Raw genomic sequence first — 18,092 nt, forward strand, 5'->3', positions numbered from 1 at the left:
CGGTAACCATAAGTTTGTTTTCCATGTCTGTGAGTCTGTTTCTGTTTTGTAAACAAGTTCATTTGTATCATATTTTAGATTCCACGTATAAGTGCTATCGTACGTTATATGTCTTTCTCTGACGTACTTCACTTAGTGTGACCATCTCTAGGTCCATCCATGTTGCTGCAAACGGCATCCTTTAATCCTTTGTTATGGCTGAGTAATATTCCATTGTATACATGTACCACATCTTCTTTATCCATTCCTCTGTCGACAGACATTTAGGTAACTTCCATGTCTTGACTGCTGTGAACATTGGGGGGTGCATGTTTCCTTTTGAATTAGAGTTTTTTCCGGATATATGCCCAGGAGTGGGATTGCTGGATCATAAGGTAGCTCTGTTTTTAGTTTTGTAAGAAACCTCCACACTGTTTTCCACAGTGGCTGGATGCAACTTAAATACTACATAGAACACTTTGCTGATAAAATTGAAAGTAGGAAATACTTGATCCTTCTAGGGAAGTTCAGATGATCCACTTTGACACCAGGAGAAGTGAAGCCCTTCTGTTGACCAGTAACAGTGGGAGAAATGGAGAATGTTATCAAAGGCTTATCTGGGGGAAGGACCTGGGCCTGGGCAATTGTAAGGGATGTTCTGTAAAACTGGGTACAGTAAATTGATTTCCATGCAAAAAGAACTATCTGAGCGCCTAGGGGGAAAAAAAATCAACGTGTTCCTTTATTTTAAGACATTGTGCTAATCTTGATACGGAAACTTGATTTACAGATTTGACTGTGTTTGCATATAGATGAGAAAAGCCCCCCAGTACAGATTATCAACAAGGTAACTCTAGCCCTGGAATAAAGAAATAAATGACGCTGGAGAAACAACAGGGTCCTACTGTATATTTAGTATTCTGTGATGAGCCATCATGGAAAAGAATATGAAAAAGAATGTGTACGTATGTATAACTGTGTCACTGCTATACAGCAGAAACTAGCACAGCATTGTAAATCAACTGTACTTCAATAAAATAAAGAAGACAAAAAAAGAAAGAAATGATGCTTGCTGTAAGAAAACAAGGATAGTTCATTGTATAAAAATCTATCATTGTAATTCATCACATCACTGTATCAGAGAAAGGCAATGATGTGATCCTTTTATATAAAAGTTGAACACATACCCACATGATTTCCAGGTAGATTTTGAAGATAAAGGTAAAATTTGAAGTGTAGGAAAATCTTAGAAGTTGAGACATATAGCTTCTCAGTCTTGGCATGACTGACATCTGGGGCTGGAGGACCCTCGGATGAGGGGCGCCCTGTGCCCTGTGCAGCAGCATCCCTGGTCTCCACCCACCAGGTGCCAGGAGCTCCCCCCCACCCCCGCCAACCCTCCTTGCTTTCGTGATAATGAAAAACGTCTCCAGACACTGACGTAGATGATTGCTTCATGTGTCTGCCATTTTTAATTACACAAAGCAAAGGGTACCAGAACTGCTGTATGTCAGATGTATTTGTATAAACGTAAAAGGCAAAACAAGCCAAGTAGGGAGCCCATTTACAAACTTTATAACGAGGAGAGGGTGTTGTCCAGAGAATAATGAAAGAACTCTTCCAGATGATAAGCAGAGATGGATGGATGGATACAACCAGGGTAGACGGCATGACCAAGTGATACGTACTCTGTCTTCACAGACATTGAAGTCATGTCACATCAAACAGCTCAGTGATACTTATGACCCGTCAGGCTGGCAAATGTGTTTTTAAACGTCGGTGTTTTGGGGGGGGGGCGGGGGCGTGCACAGACCTTAGTCATTGACATTAAGTGATGTCATTAGTCTTTAGCCAAATTGGCTGTCACCCATTCTCCTAGTAGTGTTTCAAATGAATGGATGCTCAAGGTGTATTTCTTCTTGCCTAAGATGATTCCTTCAGGCCCCAAAGAGAAAGAAAAGAGAAGAAAATACATTTGTGTGCAGCGGACGTTTCCCTGTGCCTGGGCCGCTGAGTCTTCACAGTCAGACCCAGGGCTGCAGTGGACCCAGCATTGGGAACGGTGACCCTGGGGGTAGCCACGCATCCTTGGGGGGACCTCTTTGTGGTCCCATCATCATCTCCTGAATCATGGTGTGCGTGGAACAGTTACATAGAACTGATAAAGCCAAAAAAACCAGACATGTCTGCTCTCTGCTAGGTTCCTATCTCCTTAGCTGTCCAAAGCTGTCAGTGCGTGTTTTTCAGTCTTTCAGGGTACTCACAATGAACTGTAAAATGTTCAGAGACAGGGTTACAGAAAGACTGGGAAAGGCTCACTGAGGCAGACCTCGTTGCACTGTTGTAGAACCAGTTACGTATTTTGCGGTCGTTGGTAGGGTTGAGGAACGGTGCTCTATGATGCAGTCAGGGCAGTAGGACGTAAACAGTGACCTGTGACTCCAAATGACCAGGGGGCGGTGTTCAAGAGACTGCCATTCCTCCAGGCTGGGTGGTGCATCCATGGTTGGGGGAGTCTTTCTGCAGGGAAGGGGACCCAGTAGCACGTGCTTGTAGGTTCACACAAATTGCATTCTTGAAACTTAATTCTCCCTCCGGGAATTTAAGTTAAGGAGGCAAGGAGAGCTGAACAAAAGCCTGTAAGGACACAGGTGCTACTTGTAGTAACGTAGAATGACATTTCTTGGCCCTCTACCTCCCTCTTTATACAATCGTGAGGATGCCATAAATTCCTTGAATAACTGGGTAAAAAACAGGAGGAAATTGGTGATGACGTGGTATTTTCTTAGAGAGTGACTTTGAATACTGTGTAACGTGAAAGCACAGATGTGGAGTAGAAGTGGAAAAGCTACTAGAGAATAGAAAAGACAGACCCAGAAGCTCCAACATCTGTCTAAGACTGGGAGTTTCAGAAAGGACAGGAGTGGAGAGAAGGGATTCAAGGAAATATTTCAGCTCTGAGGAAGGATTTTTAGATTGTGGGTGTTCCCTGAGCATTGGGCAGAATGAATGAAGGAAACCCAAGTGTTGATACAGAAGGTACCATTTCAGAGCACGAAGAAAGAAGAAAAAGTAATAAATGCGTTTCAGGTCTCAGCCTGGTTGAGACAGCTGAGGCCTCAAAGCTCTTAGACTAACTAATTTTGAAATGAAATGTCTGTATTCAGCTAAATGCAATTTGAAAGCAAAATCAAGATGTTTCAAATATGCAGAAGCTCAGCCGTTTTACCCCTCAAGGACCTTTGAGAAAAAATTACTTGAGGATATACTCAAGCACAATGAAATGTGAATCCAAGAAAGAAGAAATAGAATGTAAGAAGCAGTGCAAAACAAAGAAATGAGTAATATTGAGAGTTAATTGGGAATGCATTGGTGAATAATTACGAAAATAATCTGGGATAAACAGTCCCCATGGGAGGTGGTTGGGGGATAAAAGAGGAGGGAGACAGGTGAACATACGCTAACATTCCTGTCTTGTCTGGGGTGAAGTTATAGATGATAACTATCGTTACATTTGATAGAAAATAGTAAGGTTAAATAGATGCGTTGAGGGTTTAAGGGTGGCAACCACCAGAGGACTAGAAAGGGTATAAACAAAAAACACGAGGGAAGGAAAAAAATCTAAACCAAGCAGTGAAAAGTAGGAAAGAATTACAAGGAAGAAAGTACCTTTTTCAGGGCGTGATATGGAGTGTGTGATGTCTTGCTACTGGTGACATTAACCTTGGTCTCCTTTGGGGTATCTCTACTGTAAAATCATTATTTTTGTCTTTGTAATTGATAACTATCTTGGGGGAGGTACTTTTAGACTATGAAAACACGCTGTTTCTCCTCAAAACCTTTACTCATTGCTTTTAGGGTTCCTCAGTGAATTTTGTCTGCAACACTTATCCTGTGATGTTCATCTAATGGTGATTTTTCTCTTTCCCTCATTCCTTCTACGTTTATTACTTGGAATTCTTCTGGGAGGAAGAGCTACCCCTTTTACCCCATTTACTTATGTATTCACTCGTGATATCAGTATGGATCCGTGAATATTAATTTTATACTTTAGGTTTTGTTGTTGTTGTTTTTGCGGTACACGGGCCTGTCACTGTTGCAGCCTCTCCCGTTGCGGAGCACAGGCTCCGGACGCGCAGGCTCAGCGGCCATGGCTCACGGGCCCAGCCGCTCCGCGGCATGTGGGATCTTCCCGGACCGGGGCACGAACCCGTGTCCCCTTCATCGGCAGGCGGACTCTCAACCACTGCGCCACCAGGGAAGGCCCTGGGTTTGTTTCTGTTTTCTTGCCCAAATTGCGTCAGCTTTGGCTACTGGGACCTCCTCCTGATTGACTTACTGTATCCTTTTGACATGCCCCCATCCTTTTTCTAGCACCTTCTTAATTTTTTGTCATCGCAAAGATATTCCAGGCAACAATGAAGTAGAATTTAAGCAAAAAAAATTTTTTTTTTTTAAACATCTTTATTGGGGTATAATTGCTTTACAATGGTGTGTTAGTTTCTGCTTTATAACAAAGTGAATCAGCTATACATATACATATGTTCCCATATGTCTTCCCTCTTGCGTCTCCCTCCCTCCCTAAGCAAAAAAAATTTTTAATGGAACAGAGGCACATTTCATTTCGATGAAATGTACATTCTTTCAAAATTTGAGTCTCAAACTTGTATGCAACGAGCAATGTAGGTTTTGAATATGTAAAGTAAAAACTGATGGAGATCTTCTGTTGGTTTCTACCTACTCAGCCTTCCCTTCTCGCTGCCCATGCACTTTAGAAAGAGAAAGTACCTTCCTAAGAGCTGACCCGAATCAGTCTGTGTTAAGATGGTTTAATATGTCTTGCTTTTCACGTTTGCCTAAGTGTTAAGCGCGAGTGAATGGTGGGCAAAGCCACGAGACCCACATGGGGAAAATAAAGTCTGGTATGAAGACTGCAGCAGCAAGGGACAGCATGTCTCATGTTAGATGGTGGGCTGTTCTGGGATTTGGCATGTCTTTTCCAGGGTGATCCTCTCGAGCGTGTTTGATGAGATCATCGAGGTGAACCTGATAGACAGTGTAGACTACATCCACCTGGCCTTTCTGAAGAGACCTGAGCTCGGAGTCACCCTCACCAAGCTTCACTGTTGGACACTCACCCATTATAGCAAGTGCGTCTTCTTGGATGCAGACACCCTGGTGAGTACAAGGGAGAGCAAGGACCAGACCCTCCACTTGTTGAGGAACCCCCGACAAAGACCATGCTGCTCCCTCCTTAAGCAAGCTGCTAGCTCGTGCCGGTGGATCCCCACCAGGTAACGTCCATCACTATCACCAACATCGTTTAGTCGATCAACATCAGATAGAACACACCTACTGCAGTGGCCCCTGCTGAGGACACTGGGATACTTGAAGGCATGTTCCTTCCCGAGGAGGGGTTTGTGAGCACATTATTTCATCTACACGAAGTGAAATATTAGAGTAATATTCTTCCTTGATTGTACCGTGAATTATAGAATCCTGAAGGGACTGGTCCACCTGTCTTCTGAAGCTGTGGCATCCCCCATTGTCATTTGGGGTAGTTACCTTTGGTGTAGGAGCCCAGGATGGGCACTTTCGTAAACAGCCATTGGAAAGTTGAAATGTAAAATGAGGTTGGAGTGTCAGAGATACATTCGAGCTTGTCTTGGTTGTGCAAAAGCAGCTCTGTAGGAAAACGGGGGTGGAGAGGAAAATAATAAGTGCGTAATCAGAGTAATTTCTTTCCCAAACAGCACAATTCAGAAAGCCGGTAGGTGTTGGAGAGAACTGCTGTTGGTGGTCAAGCTCTCGAAGACAGTGGATTATATGATACTGACTTGCAGACCTCTCTGTTTATGGATTTCCAGTCTTGTAGGTCACATTTGCTAGAGGAAAGAGAATATATACAGTTAAGAGCATTCCATGGAGGATCTTAAGAACCTTGAGGTGATAATTGCATTTCAGTGACGGTGTTACTTCAAACCCTTGAAATAAACCAGGGAGCAGTCTTACACACACACTCTTCTCTTTTGAATATAAGTCTAAAAGAAGAGAGTCAGGGGCTTCCCTGGTGGCGCAGTGGATGAGAGTCCGCCTGCCGATGCAGGGGACGCGGCTTCGTGCCCTGGTCTGGGAAGATCCCACGTGCCGCGGAGCGGCTGGGCCCGTGAGCCGTGGCCGCTGAGCCTGTGTGTACGGAGCCTGTGCTCCACAATGGGAGAGGTCGCAACAGTGAGAGGCCCGCGTACCGCAAAAAAATAAAAAAAAGAGTCAGTCAAAAAATTGGGTATAAGTTTCCCATCACTGAACGTTGTCTGGCCCATTGTGAAGTTCCTGTTGCATTTCTCACTTGTGCCCCAGAGGTTCAGAGAAGCGTCGCTGTTACTGAGTCCAAGCTTGTACTGCCCACCACACGAGACAGGCCAGTAAATTGAGAGACGAGGTGTTGGAGCAAGGAATAATGACTTTATTCGGAAAGCCAGCAGACCGGGAGGATGGTGGACTCGTGTCCCAAAGACCCATCTTCCCTGAGTTAGAATTCAAGCTGCTTTTCTACTAGAAGGGGAGGGGCTGAAGTCCTGCTACTGGTCAGAATTTCTTCCTTCTTGCAGCCATTCACAGGTGGGCCCGATGAGGTTTTCCTGTGAGCGAAACAGAGGTATTTTAGCTTAACACTCATTGCACCGGAGGCAGGGTTCCCGGAGATGGGCCATTATGTATTGTTTAAGCTTATGGGCAACCTCCCTTTGGTGTTTAACTTCCAGCAAAAGCAGTAGAATACAGAGGTTAAAGTAAGAGAAACGGGTCTCATATGGGGTCAGATTGGTTCTTCCCTGGGCGATCGTACGGGTCCCCCACCCTCTGTTGCTCCAGGTGCTGTCCAATATCGATGAGCTCTTCAGTAGGAGAGAGCTTTCGGCGGCCCCGGATCCCGGATGGCCGGACTGCTTCAACAGCGGGGTATTTGTCTTCCAACCTTCCCTGGAGACGCATGGCCTCTTGCTGCAGCATGCCACCAACCACGGCAGCTTTGACGGTAGGTGAAGGGCAGCTGGACGCTTGTGGGAGAGAATGGGGCCTGAACGCATCCCTCTGGCCCACCGACGGCTATAGTCCCCACCACCCCGTATCCGTGAGTGGCAAGTTAAAGTTGGGGCTTGAACAAGTGCAGGAAGAGGTGAAGATGTAAGTGAGTAAGTACACGGTAGAGAGGACCGTTGAAAATATCTTCGATGGGTAGAAGGGAGAGCTCCTCAGTCCTGATCCCATAGGATGTGTGGACAACCTTTCTTTGAAGGGCCCGATAGGCGACTTCCCTGGCGGTCCAGTGGTTAGGACTCCGCACTTCCACTTCAGGGGGCACGGGTTCCATCCCTGGATGGGGAACTGCGATCCCGCAAACCTCGCGGCGCAGCCAAAATAAAATAAAAAAGGACCGGGTACTTAATGTTTTCAGCATCGCGGGGCGTATCATCTCTGTGACAGATACTTATCCCTGTAGTTGTAGGGTGAAATCAGCCATTGACAGGACTTAAATGAGCGTGGATGTGTTCCAGTGAAACTTTATTTACAAAAATGGGTGCAAGACATCGTCGGCCAACCCCGATTAGAATAAAGGGGAGAATGAACTGAAACCAGAGACTTGCCTGAAGAGGCATTAGTAGATGGGAAAAATACTAGAATTTTTGTAACGTGAAAGAAAATGGTAGACTATTGAAAAATTGGAATGTAGGTTGGTGCAGCCGCTGTGGAAAACACGATGGAGGTTCCTCAAAAAACTAAAAATAGAGCTGCCGTAGGATCTAGCAATTCCACTTCTGGGCATATATCCAAAAAAAGCCCAGAAATGCTCATTTGTAAAGACACGTGCACCCCAGTGTTCATAGCAACACTGTTTACAGTAGTCAAGCTATTGAAGAAACATCAATGTCCGCAGATGAGTAGATAAAAAAGATGTGGCATACACACAATGGAATATTACTCAGCCATGAAAAAGAATGAAATATTGCCATTTGCAGCAACATGGATGGACTTGGAGGGCAGGATGCTAAATGCAACAAGTCAGACAGAGAAAGACAAATGCTGTGTGCTGTATGGTATCACTTATATGTGGACCTAAAAAATACAACAAACTAGTGACTATAACAAAAAAGAAGCAGACTCATAAATACAGAGAACAAATGAGCGTTTATCAGTGGTGATGGGGAGGCAGAATAGGGATAGGGGATTAAGAGGTACAAACTATTAGGTATAAAATAAGCTACAGGGACATATTGTACACCACTGGGAACCGAGCCAAGATTTTATAATGACTATAAATGGAGTATAATGTCTAAAAAATTGTGAATCACTGTTTTATACACCTATAGCTTGCATACTATTCTACAGCAGCTATACCTCAATAACAACATAATAGTCAACATTGATAGAAAAACTCCTTCTAGGTAAGGACGAGGTAACAAAGTTGGCAAAAATGATGGGAACAGCGATTGTCAATACCAGATAGAATTCCCTGGGGAGGAGTGGAGAATTTTGGAGACAATGTGCGATTTTATTATTAATTGTTTGCACCATCGGTGGAGAATTCTGGAGAGACTATGCACTTTTTATTGTCATTTCATTTTATTTTCTTTTTTTGGCTGCTTTGGATCTTAGTTGTGGCACGCAGGATCTTTGGTTGAGGTGTGGGCTCTTCTTTGCGGCATGCGGGCTTCTCTCTAGTTGTGGCGTTTGTGTTTTTTTTTTTTCCTGTCTCTAATTGTGGTGTGCGGGGTCCAGAGCACATGAGCTCTGTAGTTTGCAGCACATGGGCTCTCTCGTTGAGGTGTGCGGGCTCAGTAGTTGTAGCGCGTGGGCTTAGTTGCCCCATGGCACGTGGGATCTTGGTTCCCGGACAGGGATCATACCCGCATCCCCTGCATTGGAAGACAGATTCTTTACCGCTGTACCACCCGGGAAGTCCCGAGACTATGCACTTTTTAAATGAATGGTGTGGGTTATCAGTCACTTTTGAGACAACAACCATGTTTTCGTGGGTTGAGAGAGGAAATGTAATTTGTGCGCTGGGATACCAGTGTCTTTCCATTATGTCTTCAAAGATGTCTTGCATTCTCTTGGTGCACTATACCATTCTTTATTAACTTCTTTGGCTGTTTGTTAACTCTCTAGGGGCAGACCAAGGCTTGTTGAACAGTTTCTTCAGTAACTGGTCCACAGCAGACATCCAGAAACACTTGCCATTCATTTATAACTTGAGTAGCAACACGGCCTACACCTACAGCCCTGCTTTCAAACAGTAAGTTTCATGCCAAGCCCAATTCTTCTATACCTGGTCAACCATCCTCTCTCAGAATCTGATATCACCCTTTGGCATTTTGAAGGGAAAAAAAACCCCAGATCATCCTTCTGCTCGCTTATTTATTGCTTTACATGATAGGTAATCAAGGCAGCTAGGCTTAATGAGAGTGGTTCCCAAAGTGTTGCCCAGGGAACCCCCAGGGGTTCCCCGCCCCTCTTTCAAGGGTCTTTGAAATCAAAGTGACTTTTAAAAAATTAACTCTAACACGTCATTTTCATCGTTTCACTCTTGTTTTCTCGTAATTGGACAGTGGGATTTTACAGAAACGCCATGACGTGATGTGATAAAAAGCATTGCACTCAATGCAGGTGCAGATATGAGAAACCTACCGTCTCCTCGTAAAATAGGCAGTGTCACTCAAATTTTTAAAAATATAGTTACATAGAGAGTTATATTTTATGAAAAGATACAAAAGATGTGACATTTTACACATTTTTAAAAAATATAGTTATATGTTATATTTTATGAAGAGATATGAAAGCTGTCACTTTTTACATATTTAAAAAATATAGTTATAATTATATTTTTATGAAGAAATATGAAAGATGTCAGTTTTTACACATTTAGAAGACATATAGTAATATATAGTTATAGTTACACTTTATGAAAAATATAAAAGTTATGTTAACATATAATGGGCCCACGGTTTCTTAGTGAGTTGCTAATTTCTCAGTTTTAACTTCTGTTGCGGTGAATATGGACAGATGGAATCCACGTGAACAAACATCTTTTGTTCCTCTGTGATTTGTAAGAATGTCAAGAGGTCCCAGAACCAAATGTGTGAGATCCACTGCTCTAGGGGACATTGTTATAAGTGAAAACGGAAAATCTGAGAAGATTTTGAGCGTGCTTTTATAATAGGGACCGCACTGCCCGCAAGGAGGCAGACACTGGTTTGTGGGGTGTAAAGCCATCATATCCTTTTTAATGTAAAAAGCACGGCTGTACCTACAGAACGTAGATATAACAGGGCAAATATGATATTAAAATTTCATAGAAAAGCAATTAAGAAAAAATTGTTTAAAAAGTTTCGAGGTTGGTGAGAGTGGTGATAATGAAAAAGAAAAGGTCGAGAGGGTAAAATTCACCATCTTGTACAAGAAGCCAGTTTTCTGGTCTGCAGCTTGCGTTATCTACTATAACATCGGTGTTTTAAAGTTTTTATCGTTTTCAGGAGAAGATGATTTGGGCTACGGTACTGCCCATCTTTCTAAAAGACTCCTGATTTCTTCTTCCCGTTTTGGGGAACATCCCAAGTGAGTTATGATTATGTTTCTTGGTCTGTGGAAAATGAAAGGCTGCAAACGTAGATTGATGAAGCAGTTATTTTTACTGCAAGTCTAGGTGGTCGTTAATGACAGGATCGTCCATAACTCGTTGAGATGCATCTTTACGTCCCGCTGTCTGTGATGAGTCCTGTGGTTGTCACAGGCTCTCTGTGTGTGGTCACTTCCAAGAGGAAGGCCGGATGCTTTGTGTTTCCTCCTCAGATTCGGCTCGAGCGCGAAGGTGGTCCACTTTTTGGGGTCCTCGAAGCCCTGGAACTACAAGTACGATCCCCAGACGGGCTCCGTTTTGGAGGAGGGCTCTGGGTCTGTCAGCCAGCATCAGACGTCCTTCCTTAACCTCTGGTGGGGGATTTACCACCGCAGCATTCTGCCTCTTTATGAAAATATCCGGCACGAGGACGAACAGACATCTCCAGGACACACAGTAAGCACACAATACCCTTGACATCCAAGAGTTCAGACCAGGGATAAACTCTCCGTGATCCACACCTGTGGGTTTTCTTCAAATACACGTTCCTCTCTCTTTTTTTGGAGTCTCTTCTCATTTTTTTTAATAAGTGGTTTTATTCTTTTTCAAAAATTAATTAAGTTGTTTATTTTTGGCTGCGTTGGGTCTTCGTTGCTACACGCGGGCTTTCTCTAGTTGCGGCGAGCGGGGGCTAGTCTTCGCTGTCGTGCACGAGCTTCTCATTGCGGTGGCTTCTCTTGTTGCGGTGCACGGGCTCTAGGTGTGCGGGTTAAGCAGTTGTGGCTCGCGGGCTCTAGAGCACAGGCTCAGTAGTTGTGGCGCACGGGCTTAGTTGCTCCGTGGCATGTGGGCTCTTCCCGGACCAGGGCTCGAACCCATGTCCCCTGCGTTAGCAGGTGGATTCTTAACCTCTGTGCCTGCAGGGAAGTCCCTCTTCTCATTTTTTATGTTTTAGGAAAGACAGATTTAGGATATCTTAAGCAATTATCAAGTTATATTTTTATTTATTTATTTTTTAAATGTCACTTTTTATTCCAAATTCTTTTTTTTTTTTTTTTTTTGGCTTACAGGATCTTAGTTCCCTGACCAGGGATTGAACCCACCCCCTCAGCAGTGAAAGTGCAGAGTCCTAACCGCTGGACCGCCAGGGAATTCCTAACCAAGTTACATATTTTAAAAAAATCTGTCAAGGCCTACATTAATGAAAGAAATAAGGTTTTTAAAAAGTTCAATGTTTATAGACATGTTCATTAAAAAAGGACGGAATTAGAAGATAGTAAATAATGTTGATACACACCAGGAAGGGATCAGGCAAGGAAAGATACGTCATTTCGTCGCAAGAAAGAAAGACCATAGTTGGAAGTTAATGACCAGCCAAACTTTAGGTCTTGTGCTAGTTTTCCTTCTGCATCTACATCCTATATTTAATGCAGGTGGATGCCGAAAGAGGCAGGCAACATTTTTTTTTTTTTTTTTTTTGGTGTAAAACCGTAAATGTTTCATAAGCAGAATTGCTGCTGTGATTTAACAGGGCTGATGCATAAAAATAACTATTTAAATTAGCCACCTTCATCAGAGAAAGAGCCAGTCACAGATTAAGTGGCTAAAGATGATTGATTACAAATGTCATTGGAGGGGGCATTTTCCACTTTCCCTCCTCGATTGAAGTAGCATTCGGAGGTGGTTTCTTTTTTTTTTTTTTAATTTATTTTATTTTTATTTTTGGCTGCGGTTGGGTCTTTGTTGCTGTGCGCGGGCTTTCTCTAGTTGAGGCGAGCGGGGGCTACTCTTCATTGCGGTGCGCGGGCTTCTCATTGCAGTGACTTCTCTGGCTGCGGAGCACGGGCTCTAGGCGCACGGGCTTCAGTAGTTGTGGCTCGCGGGCTCTAGAGCGCAGGCTCAGTAGTTGTGGCACACGGGCTTAGTTGCTCCATGGCATGTGGGATCTTCCCGGACCAGGGCTCGAACCCATGTTCACTGCATTGGCAGGCGGATTCTTAACCACTGCACCACCAGGGAAGCCCCATTTGATTTTTTATAACTATAAGCCTACATGCTCTCCATAGTATGAGTTTCTGCAGTGAATTTTTTTTTTTTTTTTTTTTTTTTGCCTGCAACTGGTCTTAGTTGTGGCCTGTGGGATCTTTAGTTGTGGCACTCGGACTTCTTAGTTGTGGCATGCATGCAGGATCTAGTTCCCCGACCAGGGATCGAAGCCGGGCCCCCTTCGTTGTGAGTGCGGAATCTTACCCACTGGACCACCAGGGAAGTCCCTCTGCAGTGGACTTAACAGGGAGGCACCTGCCTTGCCAAAGACCTTTTAAAATAAGGTCCCAGGAAATTTTATTTCCTGGTCAGTTTTTGATTAGTGCATGTATTGGTACAACGGAGTGCGGTGTCCACAGATGCTTGCGTTGGGATCTTGAAACGAGTTCATATTTTAGCGTTTTTACTGTGGCTTCTGTTTGGTGCAGCTGGGTGCTGCCTTTCAAGAGAACTAAAGCTTTCTCTGACCATGCGACACGGGTGAGTAGGAGTTTATTCGATTCTTGATAGGAAGTTGCTGTTCTTTTCTGCAAAGCAGTATGGTAGGTACTGGGTTGGCTATGAAGGAAAATAAGACCTAGTCAGGTGGTTCTAAGCAGTAAAACGTGGAGAGCAGTCTAGGGACCCTGTGCCTGGGGGTCCTTCTCACCTGGAGCAGTAATGTGAACACGGATGTTGGCACTGGGGACCACTGGCCACATAGGGGAGGGGTTGGGCAGCGGGAGATTGGCAAAGATGTCAGGAAGACCTTGCTAAATGTGAATACCTTTTCTTGCAGACTCACCTCGGGGGCGCTGGGGTGCCTTGTTCAAGTTCAGCGCCCACTGCTGAGGGTACCATTTGGGCGGAGGGGTCCCGCCAGCCTTGGCCTGAGAGCACCATGGTGGTGGTGGAGGAGACTCCCGCTTCGCCTGACGCATGCCCTCCAGAAGATGTAAGTACGTGCTCTTCGCACCGGTGCGATGGGGACACAGATGCTGGTTTCCCCGCGAGATGAAGCAGAGAGGGTGCTCCCCGGGGTCCCGGGGAGGGGCTGGGGGGACGGGAGGAGCCTGTCTTCAGTTTGCTCTGTGGTATTAGGGTCTCCTGAGTTTCTTTAGAGAAAATGGCAAAATTGCACGTCACGGTAAAGCCAATGACGGCTACGTCCTAATCCCTGGAAGCTGGAAATGCTGCCTTATATGGAGACGGGGTCTTTGCAGGCGGGATTGAGTTAAGGACCTTGACGTGGGGACGTGGTCCTGGATTATCCGGGGGCGGGACACAGTGTCATCACAAGGGTTCTCCTAAGAGGGAGGCGAAAGGAAGCTTGACGAGATGGGAGAGAAGCAGGAGTGAGACGGGGAGCGATGGGAAGATGTGAGCTTCTGGCTTTGAAGGTGTACAGGAGCCACAGGTGCCTCTATGAGCTGGAAGAGGCGAAGAAATGGGCCATTGGCTAGAACCTCCAGAAGGAACTCAGCCTTGCCGAGGACACCTGCCCAGCGAGACCCAGCGTGGACTTCTGACCTCCAGGACTGTTCACGTCATCAGTCTGCACTGGATGTTTTTGTTTTGTTTTTCACACTTGTTGAAGGTTGATTCTTTGCCAGGTGCAGCCCCGAACACTGTACGGTAGACTGTTCCTGTTCAAAAGCACCAGAGCACAATTCTTGTGTCCATTTTTTAAGACTAATTTTTTTTAGAGCGTAGTTGCTTTACAGTGTTGTGTGAGTTTCTGCTGTACAGCAAAGTGAATCAACTCTACGTATCCATACATCCCCTCTTTTTTGGACTCCCTTCCCATTTAGGTCACCACAGAGCCTTGAGTAGAGTTCCCTGTGCTCTACAGTAGGTTCTCATTAGTGATCTGTTTTACATATAGTAGTATATGTATGTCCATCCCAATGTCCCAATTCATCCCACCCCACCTCCCCTCCCCCGCAATAACCATAAGTTTGTTCTCTACATCCGTGTCTCTGTTTCTGCTTTGCAAATAAGATCACCTGTATCATTTTTCTAGATTCCACATAGAAGCGGTATTACACGATATTTGATTCTCTTTTTCTGACTTACTTCACTCTGTATGACAGTCTCTAGGTCCATCCATGTCTCTGCAAATGGCACTATTTCGTTCTTTTTCATGGCTGAGTAATATTCCATTGTATATATGCACCACATCTTCTTTATCCATTCCTCTGTCGATGGACATTTGGGTTGCTTCCATGTCCTGGCTACTGTAAATAGTGCTGCAGTGAACATAGGGGTGCATGTGTCTTCTCTAATTATGGTTTGCTCTGGGTTTATGCCCAGGAGTGGGCTTGCTGGGTCATATGGTAGCTCTACTGTTAGTTTTTTGAGGAACGTCCATCCTGTTCTCCACAGTGGCTGCACCAGTTGACATTCCTACCAACAGTGCAGGAGGGTTCCCTTTCCTCTGCATGCTTGCCAGTATTTATTGTTTGTACATGTTTTGATGATGGCATTGTTTTAAGCCACCTAGCTTGTGTCTCTAAAAATGAGAAGGTCTTTGCCCTTCTATAAGGAAGGGGTGCTCTTTTGCAGTGTGTGTGTGTGTGTATATTTCATTATTTTACACTCCCAGGCCATCTTTGCAATTAATTATGCAGCATTGCTGCCACCTACCGGCCATCCATTGAATGATTCGCTCTGCGTTCTTTATTTTGGGGATTTGGAACCAGTCCAAAAAACCAAAACAAAAACGATTATTTTCATAAATTCCTGTAACTGCGGAAGAGCTGGGTGTCTGGATCTGGGATCCTTATTGCAAACAGCAGCCTTTGTATGTATAGTCATGGCAGTGTCCAGGAGTAGGTCTCCGTTTTCAAAAGTTGAATTATCTCGGGTTTCCCTGGTGGCGCAGTGGTTGGGAGTCCGCCTGCCGATGCAGGGGACGAGGGTTCCTGCCCCGGTCCGGGAAGATCCCACGTGCCGCGGAGCGGCTGGGCCCGTGAGCCATGGCCGCTGAGCCTGCGCGCCCGGAGCCTGTGCTCCGCAACGGGAGAGGCCACAGCAGTGAGAGGCCTGCGTACCGCAAAAAAAAAAAAAAAAAAAGTTGAATATCTCATTTATTTCCCATATAAAGGCATGTGTTAGATAAATATTTTTGCAGTTTGTTATCTTCTCAGCCAAGTGTCCTGTCCTATAGCCTCTTGGGTTGGGAAATGCAGTTAGTGGAAAGATTAGGGATGCCTTTCCTTGTGTTTTTGAAGTTGTTGGTTGTTTTTGCTATGTTTAATTTCTAAACGGTATCCTTGGATGAAAAGAAGTACCTAGTTTAGACCAATTTGTTAATGTTTCCTATATGAGTAGTGGGTTTTGTTTACCTTTTAGGAAATCTGTCTCTAAATCAGGGTCATAAAGCTAATCACCTCTGACGTCTTACGGATTTTTTATTCTTTTTACATTAAAGTATATAATTGATCTGGAATTGCTGTTACGTGATGAATCAGTTTGGGGTCCACATACATCCCTGTTACGTGTGGATCTGTAGTGAACTCAGCATGGTTTGCAGTCAAAGCTGTTACATCTTCACTGCTTTGTCATGTCTCCTTGGCCATCAGTCAGATACTCACACATTACTAGGTGGATCTATTTTTGGAGTCTCTAATCCTATGGGTTTCCCCCCCCTCCTTGGGAAATGGTATATATGTATATTTTAAAAATTGAAGTCTAGTTGAATTACAGTGTTGTGTTGGTTTCAGGTGTACAGCAAAGTGATTCAGTCATATGTATATATATATACTTTTTCAGATTCTTTTCCATTATAGGTTATTATAAGGTAATGAATATAGCTTCCTGTGCTAAACAGTAGGTCCTTGTTTATCTATTTTATATATAGTAATGTGTGTCTGCTAATCCCAAACTCTTAATTTATCCCCCCCCTTCCCCCTTTGGTAACTGTACGTTTGTTTTCTATGTCTGTGAGTCTGTTTTGTAAATAGGCTCATTTGTACCCTTTTGTAGATTCTGCATATAAGTGATATCATATGGTATTTGTCTTTCTCTGTCTGACTTACTTCACTCAGTGTGACAATCTCTGGTTGCACCCACGTTGCTGCAAATGGCGTTATTTCATTCTTCTTTATGGCTGAGTAATATTCCATTGTATGTATGTACCACATCTTCTTTATCCATCCATCTGTCGATGGACGTTAGGTTGCTTCCATGTCTTGGACGTTGTAAATAGTGCTGCTGTGAACATAGGGGTGTATGTATCTTTTGGAATTAGTTTTCTCTGGATATATGCCCAGGAGTGGGATTGCTGGATCGTATGGTAACTCTGTTTTTAGTTTCTTAAGGAATCTCCATCCTCTTCTCCGTAGTGGCTGCACCAATTTATATTCCCACCAAGGGTATGGAATTCTTACTTGGCAATTACCTTACAATGACACTCAGAAGGCTTTTCAAAATCATCTGACTTCCATTATTTCTCCAAGAATTCATCTCCCAGTCTTACGTTTATACATTTGAAGGTCATGTGTCTTTTTGGTCTGTGGCTGCTTTTAACATCTTTCTCTTAGGCTCCGGTTTTTATCATAATGACTTATTTATTATCATTTGAATTTACCCTATTTGGGTTTGTAGCGCTTCTTGAAACTGTATTCCTTCTGCCCATGCTTTCTCTGTCTGTGTCTCTCTCCTCTTCCCACTTCCCTATCCTTCTGTGATTCCAGTGACATCTACAGTAGGAATTTCATCGCATCCCATGTGTCTGTGACACACTTCTCCCATCTGTCTTCCCATGCTTCAGTCTACTGGCCTATTTTCCAGTTAACCAGTCTTCTCTCTGGCTGTTAAATCAGCTGTTAAACCCACATCCTGCACACTTTATTTCAACTATCGTGTTTTTAGTCCACATAAACGCCAAATGTTTACGAGGGAGTTTTCAGTACTCCCTTGAAACTCTCCAACTTGTCCCGTCATTTAAAGTATTTTCCACATTCAGTTACAGTCTGTGTGCCAACCACCATACATCTGCGTCTCGTGTGGATCTGATTTTGTGCTTTGATTTCGTTTTCTCTTGATTTTCACGCCTTTGGTCTTGTCTGGCTGCATGCTGGTTAATTTCTGATTGACTGCAAGACATTGTGTATGGAAAAATGGCAGGGGTCCTCTGAGGCTCTGAATCATAGTATCACCCAGAGAGCATTTCTTTTTTTTTTTTTTTGCAGTACGCGGGCCTCTCACTGCTGTGGCCTCTCCCGTTGCGGAGCACAGGCTCCGGGCGCGCAGGCTCAGCGGCCATGGCTCACGGGCCCAGCCACTCTACGGCATGGGGGATCTTCCCGGACCGGGGCACGAACCCGTGTCCCCTGCATTGGCAGGCGGACTCAGAGAGCATTTCTTATGTGTTGTTTTTCTTTTTTCAGCAGGAAGTTTTCATAGAGATGGTTTGCCCACATGCTATTAGAGGTTGAGTTGGAGTGAAATTGGGTTCTGGTGTTTGTGA

General features: G+C 44.3%; 1 protein-coding gene across 11 annotated transcripts in view; it reads left to right on the top strand.

The window, feature by feature from the left end:
* GYG2 (glycogenin 2) overlaps positions 1-18,092 on the top strand; it is a 32,401-nt gene that overhangs the window by 5,007 nt on the left and 9,302 nt on the right. For 10 of the 11 annotated variants that reach the window (XR_004348018.1, XM_032619440.1, XM_032619446.1 and 7 more), the window contains 5 exons: positions 4,983-5,157; positions 6,853-7,015; positions 9,148-9,274; positions 10,828-11,050; positions 13,419-13,574. Coding sequence is in view for 10 of the 11 variants with exons in the window: in XM_032619440.1 (XP_032475331.1) it covers positions 4,983-5,157; positions 6,853-7,015; positions 9,148-9,274; positions 10,828-11,050; positions 13,419-13,574 (844 nt within the window). In the remaining variant the exon portion in view is untranslated. Of the gene's footprint in view, positions 1-4,982; positions 5,158-5,732; positions 5,851-6,852; positions 7,016-9,147; positions 9,275-10,827; positions 11,051-13,418; positions 13,575-18,092 lie in introns of those variants that run through there. The other variant, XM_032619445.1, reaches the window with a different exon arrangement.

This window comes from Phocoena sinus, chromosome X (genome assembly GCF_008692025.1).
Source record: "Phocoena sinus isolate mPhoSin1 chromosome X, mPhoSin1.pri, whole genome shotgun sequence".
NCBI lineage: Eukaryota > Metazoa > Chordata > Mammalia > Artiodactyla > Phocoenidae > Phocoena > Phocoena sinus.